This window comes from Ranitomeya variabilis, chromosome 6 (genome assembly GCF_051348905.1).
Source record: "Ranitomeya variabilis isolate aRanVar5 chromosome 6, aRanVar5.hap1, whole genome shotgun sequence".
NCBI classification, from domain to species: Eukaryota; Metazoa; Chordata; class Amphibia; order Anura; family Dendrobatidae; genus Ranitomeya; species Ranitomeya variabilis.
In genome coordinates, this window is record NC_135237.1 from 537,433,101 (window position 1) to 537,448,626 (window position 15,526).

General features: G+C 40.8%; 1 protein-coding gene across 13 annotated transcripts in view; it reads left to right on the forward strand.

Annotated features, from left to right (window-relative positions):
• The window catches only part of ENPP2 (ectonucleotide pyrophosphatase/phosphodiesterase 2), a 203,074-nt gene that overhangs the window by 115,303 nt on the left and 72,245 nt on the right, over window positions 1-15,526 (forward strand). For all 13 annotated transcript variants that reach the window (XM_077271135.1, XM_077271139.1, XM_077271141.1 and 10 more), the window contains exons 3-6: window positions 3,480-3,635; window positions 10,768-10,890; window positions 11,879-11,939; window positions 13,539-13,636. In XM_077271135.1, the coding sequence (XP_077127250.1) occupies window positions 3,480-3,635; window positions 10,768-10,890; window positions 11,879-11,939; window positions 13,539-13,636 (438 nt within the window). The remainder of the gene's footprint in view (window positions 1-3,479; window positions 3,636-10,767; window positions 10,891-11,878; window positions 11,940-13,538; window positions 13,637-15,526) is intronic.

Here is a 15,526-nt window from a genome sequence, read left to right on the forward strand (position 1 = left end):
ACTATATACAGGAGATGACACACAGGTATATACTATTTACAGGGGAGATGACACACAGGTATATACTATATACAGGAGGAGATGACACACAGATATATACTATATACAGGAGAGATGACACACAGGTATATACTATATAGAGGAGGAGATGACATACAGGTACATACTACATACAGGAGGAGATGACATACAGGTATATACTATATACAGGAGGAGATGACACACAGGTATATACTATATACAGGAGCAGATTACCTACAGGTATATAGTATATACAGGAGGAGATGACACAGGTATATGCTATGTATAGGAGGAGATGACATACAGGTATATACTATATACAGGAGATGACACACAGATATATACTATATATAGGTGAGATGACACACAGGTATATACTATATACAGGAGATTACATACAGGTATATCTAATATATAAAGCTGAATGTGTGTATGTATGTATGTGTGTATGTCCGGGATTGGCATCTGTACCGTCGCAGCTACAGCCACAAAATTTTGCACAGTCACACGTCTGGACCCCGAGAGCGTCATAGGCTATGTTGTGAGGTGAAATTTTAACCCCGCGCGTTCCAATTCACCAAACAATTTTGCTCCTATCTACATAATGGGGAAAAAGTGAAGGGAAAAGTGTTGGAGGAAAATTGACAGCTGCCAGATGTGAACAATGAGGACTTAAAGAATGAGAGCGATGGCGACAAAGAGTATATACCGTACAGTTGCTAAGGTGGGGCCCCGACATGGGATACTCACCACACACGGGGATATGAACACAAACACAAAATGCGCCACACACTACCACGTGCTTGAACACATATACCACCCTCAGCACACATTTCACCACACACACACACCAACCTCGCCACATAAAAGTCGAAACACAAAAGTCACCACTCAAAACTCGCTACATGCAAAACTCGCCATATGCAAAACTAGGCTCACGCAAAACTCGCCACACGTGCAAAACTCACCTCATGGAAAACTCACCTCATGCAAAACTTGCACACACAGAAAAATTGCCACATGTACAAAAGTTGCACCACATGCAAAAGTTGCCTCACACAAAACTTGCACATACTCAAAATGCACCACACATAAAACTCGCCACGCGCAAAACTCGCCATGCACAAATCTTGCTGCACACAACTTGCTACACTAACCTGTCACATGCAACTCAACACACAAAATGTTGCTACACGCATGTCGCCACACAAAACTCATCTCACAAAAGTCGCTACATGCATGTCGCCACACGCAACTCAACACACACAACTTGACACATAAAACTCGCCCTAAAACACACACAAGTCTGGTATTGTCCTTCAAAAATAAAAATCTGATTAATAAGCAAACTACAAGAGCAACAAATGTACCATATAGGAAATACGGCAGCTGTCAGTCACATGACCTGTCTATTATGTGTATGTGTGAGCTAATATATACTGCCAGGGGGGAGGGCTTCCTGTTGGCTGGGGATTTATCAGGCTGCCAATAGCAACCAATCACAGCTCAGCTTCTATTTTGCTACAGTTAATTAACCTGAGCTCTGATTGGTTAATATAGGCAACAAAGACATTCTCAGTATAACAAAGCTAATATATGTTGTGAAATGCTTCTATTTGCTTAGTTTTTGCCTTTTAATAATTACATTTCTATCTATTTGTTTTGTGGTTTTTGTGTGCAGAATAAATTTTTGTTAACACATTCTATTTTGCTAACAGCAGTCATTAACCCGGGCGAAGCCGGGTAGTACAGCTAGTTGTATATATTTTTTTATATAAATGCATCTGTATATTGTTTGACTTGTACAACTCTCTACTATTCAGGAACACCAATGTACAGTGGTGCTTCCAAGATTGTGAACCCTTCAGAATTTTCCATAGTTCTGTCTAAATTTGACCTAAAACTACTTCCACTTTTCACACAAGGCCTAAAGAGATTAACTAAATGTATAGACTTGTTAGGAGGAGACTATGTAGAAAAATAAAAAAAAAATTTGACTCTATTCATTGTGTTTAGTATTGATTATCATTACTTTTGGATCGCCCCTCGTAGATAAGTAGAATCAAATCAAATGAAAGTAAAAATATTTGAATTTGTCCTTTTATAATTGAGGAAAATGATCCTATTTGACAGGTCTCTGGAAAAAACGCATAACTGCGTCTGATTTTCTGGCAATTGTTGAGTAGTCCTCCTTGTCGTCTTGGAGGAATTTTAGCCCATTACACCCTACAAAACCGCTTCAACTCTGTTTTATGTTGGTGTGTTTTTCTCCTATGAACTGCTCTCTTCATGTCCATCCACAACGTTTTATATGAGATTACTTTGCATCTGGGCCAGGATGGCTTTCATCATTGATGGAACAGCTAACTCTAAATTATACCAGCAAATTCTATCTAAAGGAAAATGTCAGGACTAGGGTTGAGCGAAACGGATCGTTCATTTTCATAAGTCGCCGACTTTTGGTAAAGTCGGCGTCTCATGAAACCCAACCCGATCCCTGTGTTGGGTCGGCCATGCGGTACGCGATCTTGGCGCCAAAGTCGCGTTTCGTATGACGCGTTTAGCGCCATTTTTTCAGCCAATGAAGGAGCGTGGGCAGAGTGATGACATAGGGGTTAGGGGCGTGCACGCCTATCACCATTTTATCGCTTGTGCGCAGTAGCGATTTGGAATGTGCAAAACGAAATTTTCTGTTCTGGGACGGAAGAGAGAGAGAGAGAGAGAGAAAAAAAAAAAATCCCCATTGACGTGCATAGGGTTTCATGTTCCGGCCGATCCTTGACTTTGCGCAGTAATTGGCCGATTTCGCCCGACTCGACTTTTCCAAAAGTCGGGTTTCGCGAAACATGACTCGACCCTAAAAAAGTCAAGGTCGCTCAACCCTAGTCAGGACATCTAACCATGAGCTGAATTGTGTGTCTTCTTGCAGCAAGACAAAGACCCAAATCTGACTACTTGTTGTAAAAAAAGATTTGCTAAAGCTTTGGGATGACCATGTCAAAGTCTTGACCTTAATCTGTTAGAAATATTATTGAGGGGTTTGAAGCAAGCAGTTCATGTTAGAAAACCTTCCAGCAATGTTGAAGCAGTTTAGTAGGGAGTAGTGGGATTAAATTAATCCATGCTGATGTGCAGAACTAAGCAACAATTACATTTAGAAGTTCTTACTCTGGAGGACCTGTCTTGTCCTGCATTATACAGAAAACCTTTAGATTTAAATGAGCACCGTGCTATACTTTACTTCCCCTGTGATGGCGCTACAAGGAAATTCAACACTTGCAACCGTTTTTTCCTTCAAATAAAAGCTGATGGTCCCCAGTCATTCCACAGTGGTCCCATTGTGATTGCCTTATTGTCTTGAGTCTCTTCTTCAAATCTTGTAAATGTTTGTACGGGGTGTGGTGGACTAACTAATTCTAGGCATTTTTATTCTTTTGCATATTTCCTTTCTCTTACAGTTCTCAATGACCCCCCTTGGGACAGCACTTCTGGTTCCTGTAAGGATCGATGTTTCGAGCTTCAAGAGGCTGATCCTCCCGCCTGCCGTTGCGACAACCTCTGTAAGAGTTACAACAGTTGCTGCCAGGACTTTGACCAGCTCTGCCTGAAAACGGGTACAGTGTTCGAGATCACGGTCATGAAAATTAAATGGGCTGCTTGCTTCTATTTTTTTGTCTCGTTGAAGAGGCTTTTTTGTTGAGGGTCCTACAGGTTTATTATGGGTGCGGTATTTCTTTCTTCAGGACAGAAGATAAACCTACTACATAAGGTGAAGTTATCCTAACAAACAACGCATTTTCCCCAAAAAAGTAAAATAATTTCATTGGGGGCTCCAAATTTGTAAACCTTAAGCTTATGCAACCTCATCTGCCATTGGCTCCTCCACCACTTTTATTGGTCACATTCATGAATGTTAATTATGTTCATGGATGTCACTTTTACCGTAACAGCTGATGGTGGCCCAAAGCTTAATGGCTTACCTTGGAATATTTTGGGGATAGAGGAACAGAAGCGGTTGTTTCATGAGCAAAATTCCAACCGGTTACTCTAAGAAAGTGGTGGATCCAAGTCAATGCACATGCGCTAAACTTCTGGGGAGGTACCGTTTAGACTGTATTGGCAACACCATGACCCAGTTGTTATCAGTTGGTTTCTGCGGAGCACAAGGAAGCCATTGGCTACGCCACCTGTGTCCATCTTTTAGACTGCAAGTTACTATAAGCCATAGACCAACAAGATGTGAGCATCTTGTTGGGTCAATGGTGTCATTAGTTGAGCAAAAACTTTTTTTTTAAAAGGTGCAAACTTACCGGGATAGGGGGATTGTTTGCCATACCTCAAGCACTGGCAACCCAAGCTACGCCACGAATTTCACCCACTCAGATTGGCACTCTTTTATGGTACATATGTCTCTGTTAAGCATTAGTTGCAATTGTTGTGCCACCAGCTTCAACAGCAAAGATGAGGTGGTGAAATAGAAGGACTTCGGAAAGCTGGGGAAGTGTGGTGGATATGAATTAAGGCCCCGTCTCACATAGCGAGATCGCTAGCGAGATCGCTGCTGAGTCACAAGTTTTGTGACGCAACAGCGACCTCCATAGCGATCTCGCTATGTGTGACACGTACCAGCGATCAGGCCCCTGCTGCGAGATCGCTGGTCGTGTCGGAATGGCCTGGACCTTTTTTTGGTCGTTGAGGCCCCGCTGACATTGCTGAATCGGTGTGTGTGACACCGATCCAGCGATGTCTTCACTGGTAACCAGGGTAAACATCGGGTTACTAAGCGCAGGGCCACGCTTAGTAACCCGATGTTTACCCTGGTTACCAGCGTAAATGTAAAAAAAAACAAACACTACATACTCGCCTTCTGATGTCCGTCAGGTCCCTTGCCGTCTGCTTCCTGCTCTCACTGACTGCCGGCCGTACAGTGAGAAGTGAGAGCACAGCAGTGACGTCACCGCTGCGCTCTCAGTGTACGGCGGCTCAGTCAGAGCAGGAAGCAGACGGCAAGGGACCTGGACACCGAAAGGCGAGTATGTAGTGTTTGTTTTTTTTGGTAACCAGGGTAAACATCGGGTTACTAAGCGCGGCCCTGCGCTTAGTAACCCGATGTTTACCCTGGTTACCGGGTGCTGCAGGGGGACTTCGGCATCGTTGATGACAGTTTCAACGATGCCGAAGTCGTTCCCCTGATCGTTGGTCGCTGGGGAGAGCGGTCTGTGTGACAGCTCCCCAGCGACCACACAGCGACTTACCAACGATCACGGCCAGGTAGTATCGCTGGTCGTGATCGTTGGTAAATCGCTATGTGAGACGGGGCCTTTAGACTTTGGATGTTCTCATGAGACCTTACCTCTTCAGCATACAATCCTTAATTACATTTTTTTTGCTCAGAATAACCTCATGGAAAGATTTACAGGGCAGAAGAGGTTAAAGTAAGCCAAGCATAAATGTGGTTTTGAGATTCTGAATGTGGGAGGTGGTTGTATTTAATCTGGTCTGGTTGACCACTCTCTCTAATTAAAGAAACCACTTAATAAATACACGTTAGTCTCAATGAATGTCACTTTTTATGACGTTTTAACTGGGAGACCGGGCACGGTGCTAACGTGTTCCTAAATCAAACAGTATTCATTTTGTATGAGCATGTGTAAAGGGCTAATAGGACATAAGGAGATCTGTTAGGATAGACCTTGCTAAACTTACTTGAGGATTAGCCACTTATGCTTACTGTAGTCATGCCTAGGGGTAGCACAATCTTTTATTGATACCCGCTGCTTCCCAGAGTCCAGTGCATGCTCTCTACTATAGTTTGGATTCTTGTAGATGGGGGCAGTATTATAGTAGTTATATTCTTGTACATAGGAGCAGTATTATAGTAGTTATATTCTTGTACATAGGGGGCAGTATTATAGTAGTTATATTCTTGTACATAGGAGCAGTATTATAGTAGTTATATTCCTGTACATAGGGGCAGTATTATAGTAGTTATATTCTTACACATAGGAGCAGTATTATAGTAGTTATAGTCTTGTACATAGGGGCAGTATTATTATAACAGTTATATTCTTGTGTATAGGAGCAGTATTACATTAGTTGTATCCTGGTATATAGGGGGCAGTATAATAAGTTATATTGTACAGTACATAGGGGCAGTATTATAGTAGTTATATTCTTGTACATAGGAGGCAATATTGTGGTAGTTATATTCTTGTACATAGAGCAGTATTGCAGAAGTTATATCCTGGTATATAGGGGGCAGTATAATAGTAGTTATATTATACATAGGGGCAGTATTATATTAGTTATGTTCTTGTACATAGTGGCAGGGCTGCCACCAGGAATTTCAGGGCCCCATACAACATATTTGGGCCCTCTTGAGATTCCGACCAGGCTCCACCTCAGCTTCCCACACACCTCTCAAACCTTCCACAATCTCACCATGCACTCTTGAAAAAATGTCAAATCTTCACAAATCACACATTAACAGCTCCCATCGAACATCAGATCACATTCATAGCCAGAAGCTTTTGCTTTGGCCAAAAGGTTTTTTTAAACCACCACCCGACAAGGTAGATACTTTTGGCCAGGCCCTTCTGTACTTTAACCTACTAAAATTAGTTAAAATACCCAATACTCTTTAGTTCTATTTTTATTTAAGGGAGTGTCTCATACATTTTTTAAAATGACCAATACCACATAAACGGAACAAATACCACCACACTATGACCAAACCACATATTACCACCACATAGTGACTGAATAATATCAGATACAAGGGAGAAATACTGCAACACCATGACCAGATCACAAATTACCATCGCATAGTGACTAAATACTACTATATTGGTCATTAAGAAAAAAATACAATACTATTATCATAAGTGCCATAATACACAGGAGCTCTGTGCATAGTATAGAATGTATAGTGTCAGTGTACATGTAATACAGGGCTCATCGGTGACATTGTACACAGGAGCTCTGTATATAGTGTCAGTGTAAATGTAATGGTGATCACAACTGACCTTATACACAGGAGCTCTGTATATAGTGTCAGGGTACAGGTAATACAGTGATCACTAGTGATATTATACACAGGAGCTCTGTATATAGTGTCAGTGTGCTGGTAATACAGGTATCACCGGTGACATTATACACAGAAGCACAGTATATAGTGTAAGTGTACATGTAATACACTGACTCGCCAGTGATGTCTCTAGTTGAAGATATTTATTTTTACTTTGCTTCTTCATCCAGCAGAGACTGTCATCATTTCTTCCAGCCACGATTTGTCTCTGCACAAAATAGATTATTTAGAGCACATTCTCCAATTTTTCCCCAACTTCTACACTACGCCAGATGAAGAAAAAAGTGACAGTCACACTGTACAGTAAGAGTACCTCCTCCCACTGAAAACAATACCCTCAAAAGTAAAATACATCACAGCAGAAATAATATCCCTTAATTAGCCCATACAGTAATAATGCCATACATCATCTCTCCTTTCTGTAATCATGTCCCCCATGTGTCTCATTTTTGGCCCCATGTTTCTCCATCCTGCTCCCATAAATGTCCGCACATCCTGCCACCCCACATGTCTCCATCCTGCCTCCCCCCATATGTCCTCTCATCCTGGCTCCACATGTCTCCATCCATCCCACCCTATTTGTAATCTTATCCTGGCCTGTCATGTCTCCATCATGCCTCCCCATATGTCCTCTCATCCTGCATCCTTTCTCCCTTTCCACGTATTGCGGATTTTAGTACCAAAAAAAAAAAAAAGTTTCTCCTTACCTGGTTGCGGTGTCCTCTTAATAAACCATTTTAGGTGCCTTCATCAGCTGCCGGCCTCTGATTGGCTGGTAGCTTCTATTGCTATTGCTGTGTAAGAATAGAGTCTTAGGACACACTTTCATTTAGTGAGCAAACGGCCGACTGCTGCCCCAGGAGGCCTGGTGAGGAGGGGGCCTGGACCGTGACCCCCTCCTGACCAGGCCCCATACGCCAGTAAGGGCAGTAATGCCCTGTTGGTGACCCTGCATAGTAGTAGTATAATAGTAGTTCTATTCTTGTACATAGGAGCAGTATTATAGTAGTTTAATGCTGCCCTTATGTACAAGAATATAACTACGATACTGGTCCTATGTACAATAATATAACTACTATATTACTGGTCCTATCCACAAGAATATAGCTACTATAATACTGCTCCTATATACAAGAATATAACTACTATAATACTGCTCCTATGTACAAAAATATAACTACTATAATACTGCTCCTATGTACAAAAATATAACTACTATAATACTGCTCCTATGTACAAAAATATAACTACTATAATACTGCTCCTATGTACAAGAATATAACTACTATAATTCTGCCCTCATGTACAAGAATATAACTGTCATGAACCAGGGGTGTTTGGTTGCACCAATTCTTTCGTCAAGGATTTATTTATATCCCACTTCCCAGTTCTGGTTTGGAACTTGCAGCTCTCTGGCACCCCCTTTACCGATCCGTCACTGCCAGCATTACCCAACAAGCTCAGTACGATCAGCTGCCACCAGCTCCTATTACTTAAGATTAATAACGGGTCAGGAGCCAACCCAATTAGTAGCGTAATTCACTTCAGAGGATGTTGGCAGGGACGTTTAGAGGAAGGAGGACGAAACTAGCAAATATTATAGCTTTTACTCCAAAAAAAGATTAGGCAGTGTTTACAAAAGTATAAAAAAAAGATATGACCAAAATGAGACAATCGCAAAATAAAAGGGATTAAAGATGAAAGTAAACTTACATTTGTCTGATATAATGGCTGACCATGCGGCGTGGGGGAGGGGTGACATCAAAATGCATCACAGAGCCCCTCTTAGTTTGCTCTCTGGGTGAAGACTCCCCCTCCTAACTCAGCTCCTAAATCTATAAGCTCTGCTTGATGACCTCACTGAGTGTGCTACGCCATGGACTCCACCCCACTTTCCAAAGAGACTCAGAACTTTATTAAAAGTCCTATCCGTCATAGTGCACATTGGGAACCTCGTAGAGTGATGACGAAAGTATTACATGTCTTCTCACGAGGTTAGCTTCCATTTAAGTCTACACATGGGGTAGCTGTGTGTAGTAATCCATTTCTGCTAGGCACTCAGCTTAGAAAAACACTATGCGTGTCGCTCTACCCTGGCACATCCCAAATATGCAACTTTCACACCTATTTCACTACATGTGGTCGAATTATTCCCTCTTGAATAACTCTCATACACAACAGAATGCACATGGCTGGAATCAAAGAACTGGTTTTCTGCTAATTTTACAGCTGCCCGGAGGGAGGGGGGATGAGTAATTTACCAAGATCAACCTCTACCAGAATGATGGAAAGAGAAAAGTTTATTAAAGCAAAGAAGTGGAATATTCCTGAATGACCAAGTCAGTCACCTGATCTCAACCCAATTGAGCAGCATTTCACTTGTTAAAGACTAAACTTCAGACAGAAAGGCCCACAACCAAACAGCAACTGAAAACCACCGCAGTGAAGGCCTGGCAGAGCCCCAAAAAGGAGGAAACACAGCGTCTGGTGATGTCCATGAGTTCAAGACTTCAGGCAGTCATTGCCAACAAAGGGTTTTCAACCAAGTACTAAAAATGAACATTTTATTTAAAATTATTGAATCTGTCCAATTTACTTTTGGTCCCTTTTAAAAACAGGGTGGCACATGTTAAGGAGCTGAAACTCCTAAACCCTTCATCCAATTTTAATGTGGATACCCTCAAATGAAAGCTGAAAGTCTGAACTTCAACTGCATCGGAATTGTTTTGTTTAAAATTCATTGTGGTAATGTCTATAACCAAAATTAGAAATATGTTGTCTCTGTCCAAATATATATGGACTTAACAGTAACTACTATAATAATTTCCCTACATACAAGAATATAACTACTATGATACTGCCCATTTGTACAAGAATATAACTATTATAATAGTATTTTTGTATATAGAGGGCAGTGTTATAGTAGTTATATTCTTGTACATAGGGGCAGTATTATAGTAGTTATATTCTTGTACATAGGGGCAGTATTATAGTAGTTATATTCTTGTACATAGGAGCAGTATTATAGTAGTTATATTCTTGTACATGGGGTCAGTATTATAGTAGATATTCTTGTACATAGGAGCAGTATTATAGTAGTTATATTCTTGTACATACGGGCAGTATTATAGTAGTTATAATCTTGTACATAGGAGCAGTATTATAGTAGTTATATTCTTGTACATAGGAGCAGTATTATAGTAGTTATATTCTTGTACATAGGAGCAGTATTATAGTAGTTATATTCTTGTACATAGGAGCAGTATTATAGTAGTTATATTCTTGTACATGGGGTCAGTATTATAGTAGATATTCTTGTACATAGGAGCAGTATTATAGTAGTTATATTCTTGTACATAGAGAGCAGTATTATAGTAGTTATATCCTTGTACATAGGAGCAGTATTATATTAGTTATATTCCTGTACATAAGGGGGCAGTATTATAGTAGTTATATTCTTGTACATAGGGGCAGTATTATAGCAGTTACATTCTAGATATAGGTTTTGCTAGACTTGGTTTTTGAAAAATCTACTTGCAGACATAAATCATTTTTGGGGGTGAAATCCCAGACAGATTCTCGTTATAGTTTTATGTGATGGGTCTGTGTTGCTACTTACCAATAACAGTTCACTCATTTTTTCTTTTCTTTTGTCTCAGGACGTGGCTGGAGCTGTAAGGATAGATGTGGTGAGGCCCGAAATGATGATAGTGCGTGTTATTGTTCTGATGATTGCCTGGCGAAAGGTGACTGTTGTACGGACTATCAGATAATGTGTAAAGGTGAGGACTTTTTCTTATTTCTATACACTTTGGCCTCAATTAATCATTGCCTTTGCGTCTGTTTTCTGGAATAAAAATGGCTTTTATTAGTGACTTTGTCTTTATCTGCACTCTATTATTTATTTATTTTTTTAAGATTGTCCATTTTGTGTTTTTTTTTTTTTTTTTCTGTTTGAAAAGGTGCATTTGGTTTTCCTTTATACAGACATTTTAGCTTAATTTATAATTGCTCGAAATGTCAAAATTTCTGCTCTCTTGAACTCCATAGTATTACTACCACAAAATCTGTTCAATTTTATTTTTGTACGATTGAAAGCCGACGTGTGAAAATTAAAGTATTGCGCAACTGTAAACTAAACAGAACAGCAACGATTACCACAAGATAAAAATGAAGTCACTTAAAAATATAATTTAAAAAAACCCCAAAACCCATAGATGCTGATATGGAACCTTCAGTTTGTACTTTTTAGGACCTGATTTATGATGTGGGGATGATCAATTCTATTAAACTTAGAAAAATGGGCTGCCAAGTGGTTGATCTTTGATGCTCCTGGTAGCTCTGCTAAAGATACCATCAGTGGATTAAAGAGAATCTTTCACCAGGTTTTTGCTACATATTCTGAGAGCAGCATAATGTAGGGGCAGAGAGCCTGATTCCAGCAGTGGTCTAGTGTAGTTTTTATGGTATTACCAGCAGGAGATTATGAATAGAGGACCATTAAAATCTGCTGCCAGGTAGTCCAAACCAGCCCCCACTACTGATTTGGCTGCTTTCTGCCTATGCCCAGTGAACACACGAAGCTGCCAATCAGTAGTATGGGCGGGGTTATACAGAGCTCAGCATTCAGAGCACTGCAGTGCAGAGGATACAGTTTTTAATCAGAAGTGCAGAACCTAGTAAAGAAAGTAATACATTGCTGGATTCCGGGTCTCCACATCATGCTGCTCTCAGATTTACTCTTTTTGACAAATCTATATTTTCTTTTAGGTGGAACTCGTTGGGCAGATGAAGAGTGTGAAGAAATTAAACATCCAGAGTGTCCTGCAGGGTAAAGAGTGTTTTGTTTTATTGCCTTGGTTTTATTAATGTATAATTTGCACAACCTTTCAATGGGTATTTCCACTGTTTTATTTTATTTAGTCCTATGGATTTTACATCTTTTATCATCTCATCTCAACACACCTGATTCATCACTGCGTTTTTGCCATTTTTCTTTTTTGTGTGTGAAAAACTCCGTTAGCGACTGTTAAATTTTTTGCCAACCAAGAAAAGGATTTGTGCCTTTTTTAACCTTTTGATTACCCAGAAATTCTTAATTTTTGCCATTTTGGTTCATTTTTCTTCTCCTTTCTCATGACGTAACCCTTTCTTTTTTTTTTTTCAGTCACGTAGCCACAGGTGTTTTTTTTTTTTTTTCATTTTTTGTGGGATGACCTGTAGTATTGGATGACACCATGTAATGCACTGAAAAACTGGAGGAACAAAATCTGCAAATGTAATTATTTTTTTTCCCTGGTTGTATTTTTAAGCTGTTCAAAATGATTCTTTGAGTCAGTACAATTTCAGCACTAGCAAATTTGTCCATTTTTTTTTTTTATAGTTTTAATGGTTAAAAAAGTCAGAAATTTGTGGGGGAAAAAAAGTACGGTATCACTTTCTGAAAACCATTATTATAATTTTTTTAAAATCTATGGAGCTATGTGAGGACTTGCTTTTTGCACTCTTGGCTGATGTTTTGTTTTTATTTTTACCATGTTGGGGTGCATGGGGTACCATGTTAGGAGAAAAAACCTTAGTTATAGAGTTCAGATTTTTTTTCGACCACCCACTTATGATTTAAATACGGTAATTCAATATTTTATTAAATTGGAGTTTTTGGGACGTGATGATATGTTCATTAATAATAATTATAATAAAGAAAATTAAATGAAGGAACAGGAGGGCGATTTTAGAGTTTTTTTTATATCTTATTATTTTTTTTTATATATAGTAAAATATAAAAACTCTAAAATCGCCCTCCTGTTCCTTCATTAATTGTGTGACTGATTTTTGTGTATCTTTTTTATTTTTGGTACTTCTAGTAATTTTTGTATGAAGCTTGTGACACTTTTGCAGGTTATGCAACTTTTTTTAACCTAAAAAGTTTTTAGCTTTAAAAATGAAGGCCGTTTCTGACTGAGCTCAATATACATAAAACGAGTTCACGATTTTGAAGAATTTATAGCAAAAAAAGGCAATGAAAACTGACTTCATTCCCCCCGCTCCCTTGACAAGTCAGATAAATTGCTTGCATCGAGCGCAGGTAAGACGCTATAGCAAGTCTGTCTTTGCTCTTTAACGAACCTCTCGTTTGCTCTTCTTTTGTCCTCCTATACCGTTTTCTCGGCAGCACATCCCCTTTTCACCCAAGTTCCTAGCAAATTATAACTTTTGATGAATTACCGCTTATCGTTCAATCGCAACCATGTTTTCACTGACAAGGAACTATCATTCAAGAGATTATCTGTATTTTTTTTTTGTTTATAAAGGGAACATAACCGGAAAACTTCCATAGTTTTAATTTAAGAGACCACCTTTAAAATATCTGACGACCGGCACCTATGACCCATGATTTTCTAATGTTGTATCGTCCTTTCAAACATCTTAGATTTGTCCGCCCTCCTTTGATCATCTTCTCAGTCGATGGATTTCGTGCTTCGTATATGAAGGAAGGAGGCAAAGTTCTGCCCAATATGAACAAGCTAAGTAAGAGCGATATGTGTCATGTTTTCATGCATCTAAGGGAGGCTGCCTTTTTTTTCTGGAATTCTGTCTCTGGGATTATAAAAAAAAAAAAAAAAAATTAAATACATAAAATCGCTTTAACTAGCAAACCATTGTGATACAATAAAATAGTCACGGTCATCTTACACTAATTGCAACCTGTCCTAAAATGTTAACATGACATGAGCCTCTTGTGAGCATGTGCAATAAGAAGCTCTGCTGCTGTGACCTGAAGATAACCTATACCATATACTGTCATATTCAGGTCACAGCAGCAGAGCTTCTTATTGCACATGCTCACAACAGGAGAGCGTCCTACTGCACATGCTCACAACAGGAGAGCGTCCTACTGCACATGGTTACAACAGGAGAGCGTCCTACTGCACATGCTCACAACAGGAAAGCTTCCTACTGCACATTGCTACAACAGGAGAGCGTCCTACTGCACATGCTCACAACAGGAAAGCTTCCTACTGCACATGCTTACAACAGGAGAGCGTCCTACTGCACATGGCAACAACAGGAGAGCTTCCTACTGCACATGGTTACAACAGGAGAGCTTCCTACTGCACATGCTCACAACAGGAGAGCTTCCTACTGCACATGGTCACAACAGGAGAGCTTCCTACTGCACATGCTCACAACAGGAGAGCTTCCTACTGCACATGGTCACAACAGGAGAGCTTCCTACTGCACATGCTCACAACAGGAGAGCTTCCTACTGCACATGGTCACAACAGGAGAGCGTCCTACTGCACATGGTCACAACAGGAGAGCGTCCTACTGCACATGGTCACAACAGGAGAGCATCCTACTGCACATGGTCACAACAGGAGAGCGTCCTACTGCACATGGTCACAACAGGAGAGCGTCCTACTGCACATGGTCACAACAGGAGAGCGTCCTACTGCACGTGGTCACAACAGGAGAGCATCCTACTGCACATGGTCACAACAGGAGAGCTTCCTACTGCACATGGTCACAACAGGAGAGCGTCCTACTGCACATGGTCACAACAGGAGAGCGTCCTACTGCACATGGTCACAACAGGAGAGCGTCCTACTGCACATGGTCACAACAGGAGAGCGTCCTACTGCACATGCTCACAACAGGAGAGCTTCCTACTGCACATGGTCACAACAGGAGAGCGTCCTACTGCACATGGTCACAACAGGAGAGCGTCCTACTGCACATGGTCACAACAGGAGAGCGTCCTACTGCACATGGTCACAACAGGAGAGCGTCCTACTGCACATGGTCACAACAGGAGAGCGTCCTACTGCACATGGTCACAACAGGAGAGCATCCTACTGCACATGGTCACAACAGGAGAGCGTCCTACTGCACATGGTCACAACAGGAGAGCTTCCTACTGCACATGGTCACAACAGGAAAGCTTCCTACTGCACATGCTTACAACAGGAGAGCGTCCTACTGCACATGGCTACAACAGGAGAGCATCCTACTGCACATGGTCACAACAGGAGAGCGTCCTACTGCACATGGTCACAACAGGAGAGCGTCCTACTGCACATGGTCACAACAGGAAAGCTTCCTACTGCACATGCTTACAACAGGAGAGCGTCCTACTGCACATGGCTACAACAGGAGAGCTTCCTACTGCACATGGTCACAACAGGAGAGCTTCCTACTGCACATTGCTACAACAGGAGAGCTTCCTACTGCACATGGTCACAACAGGAGAGCTTCCTACTGCACATGCTCACAACAGGAGAGCGTCCTACTGCACATGGTTACAACAGGAGAGCGTCCTACTGCACATGGCAACAACAGGAGAGCTTCCTACTGCACATGGTTACAACAGGAAAGCTTCCTACTGCACATTGCTACAACAGGAGAGCGTCCTACTGC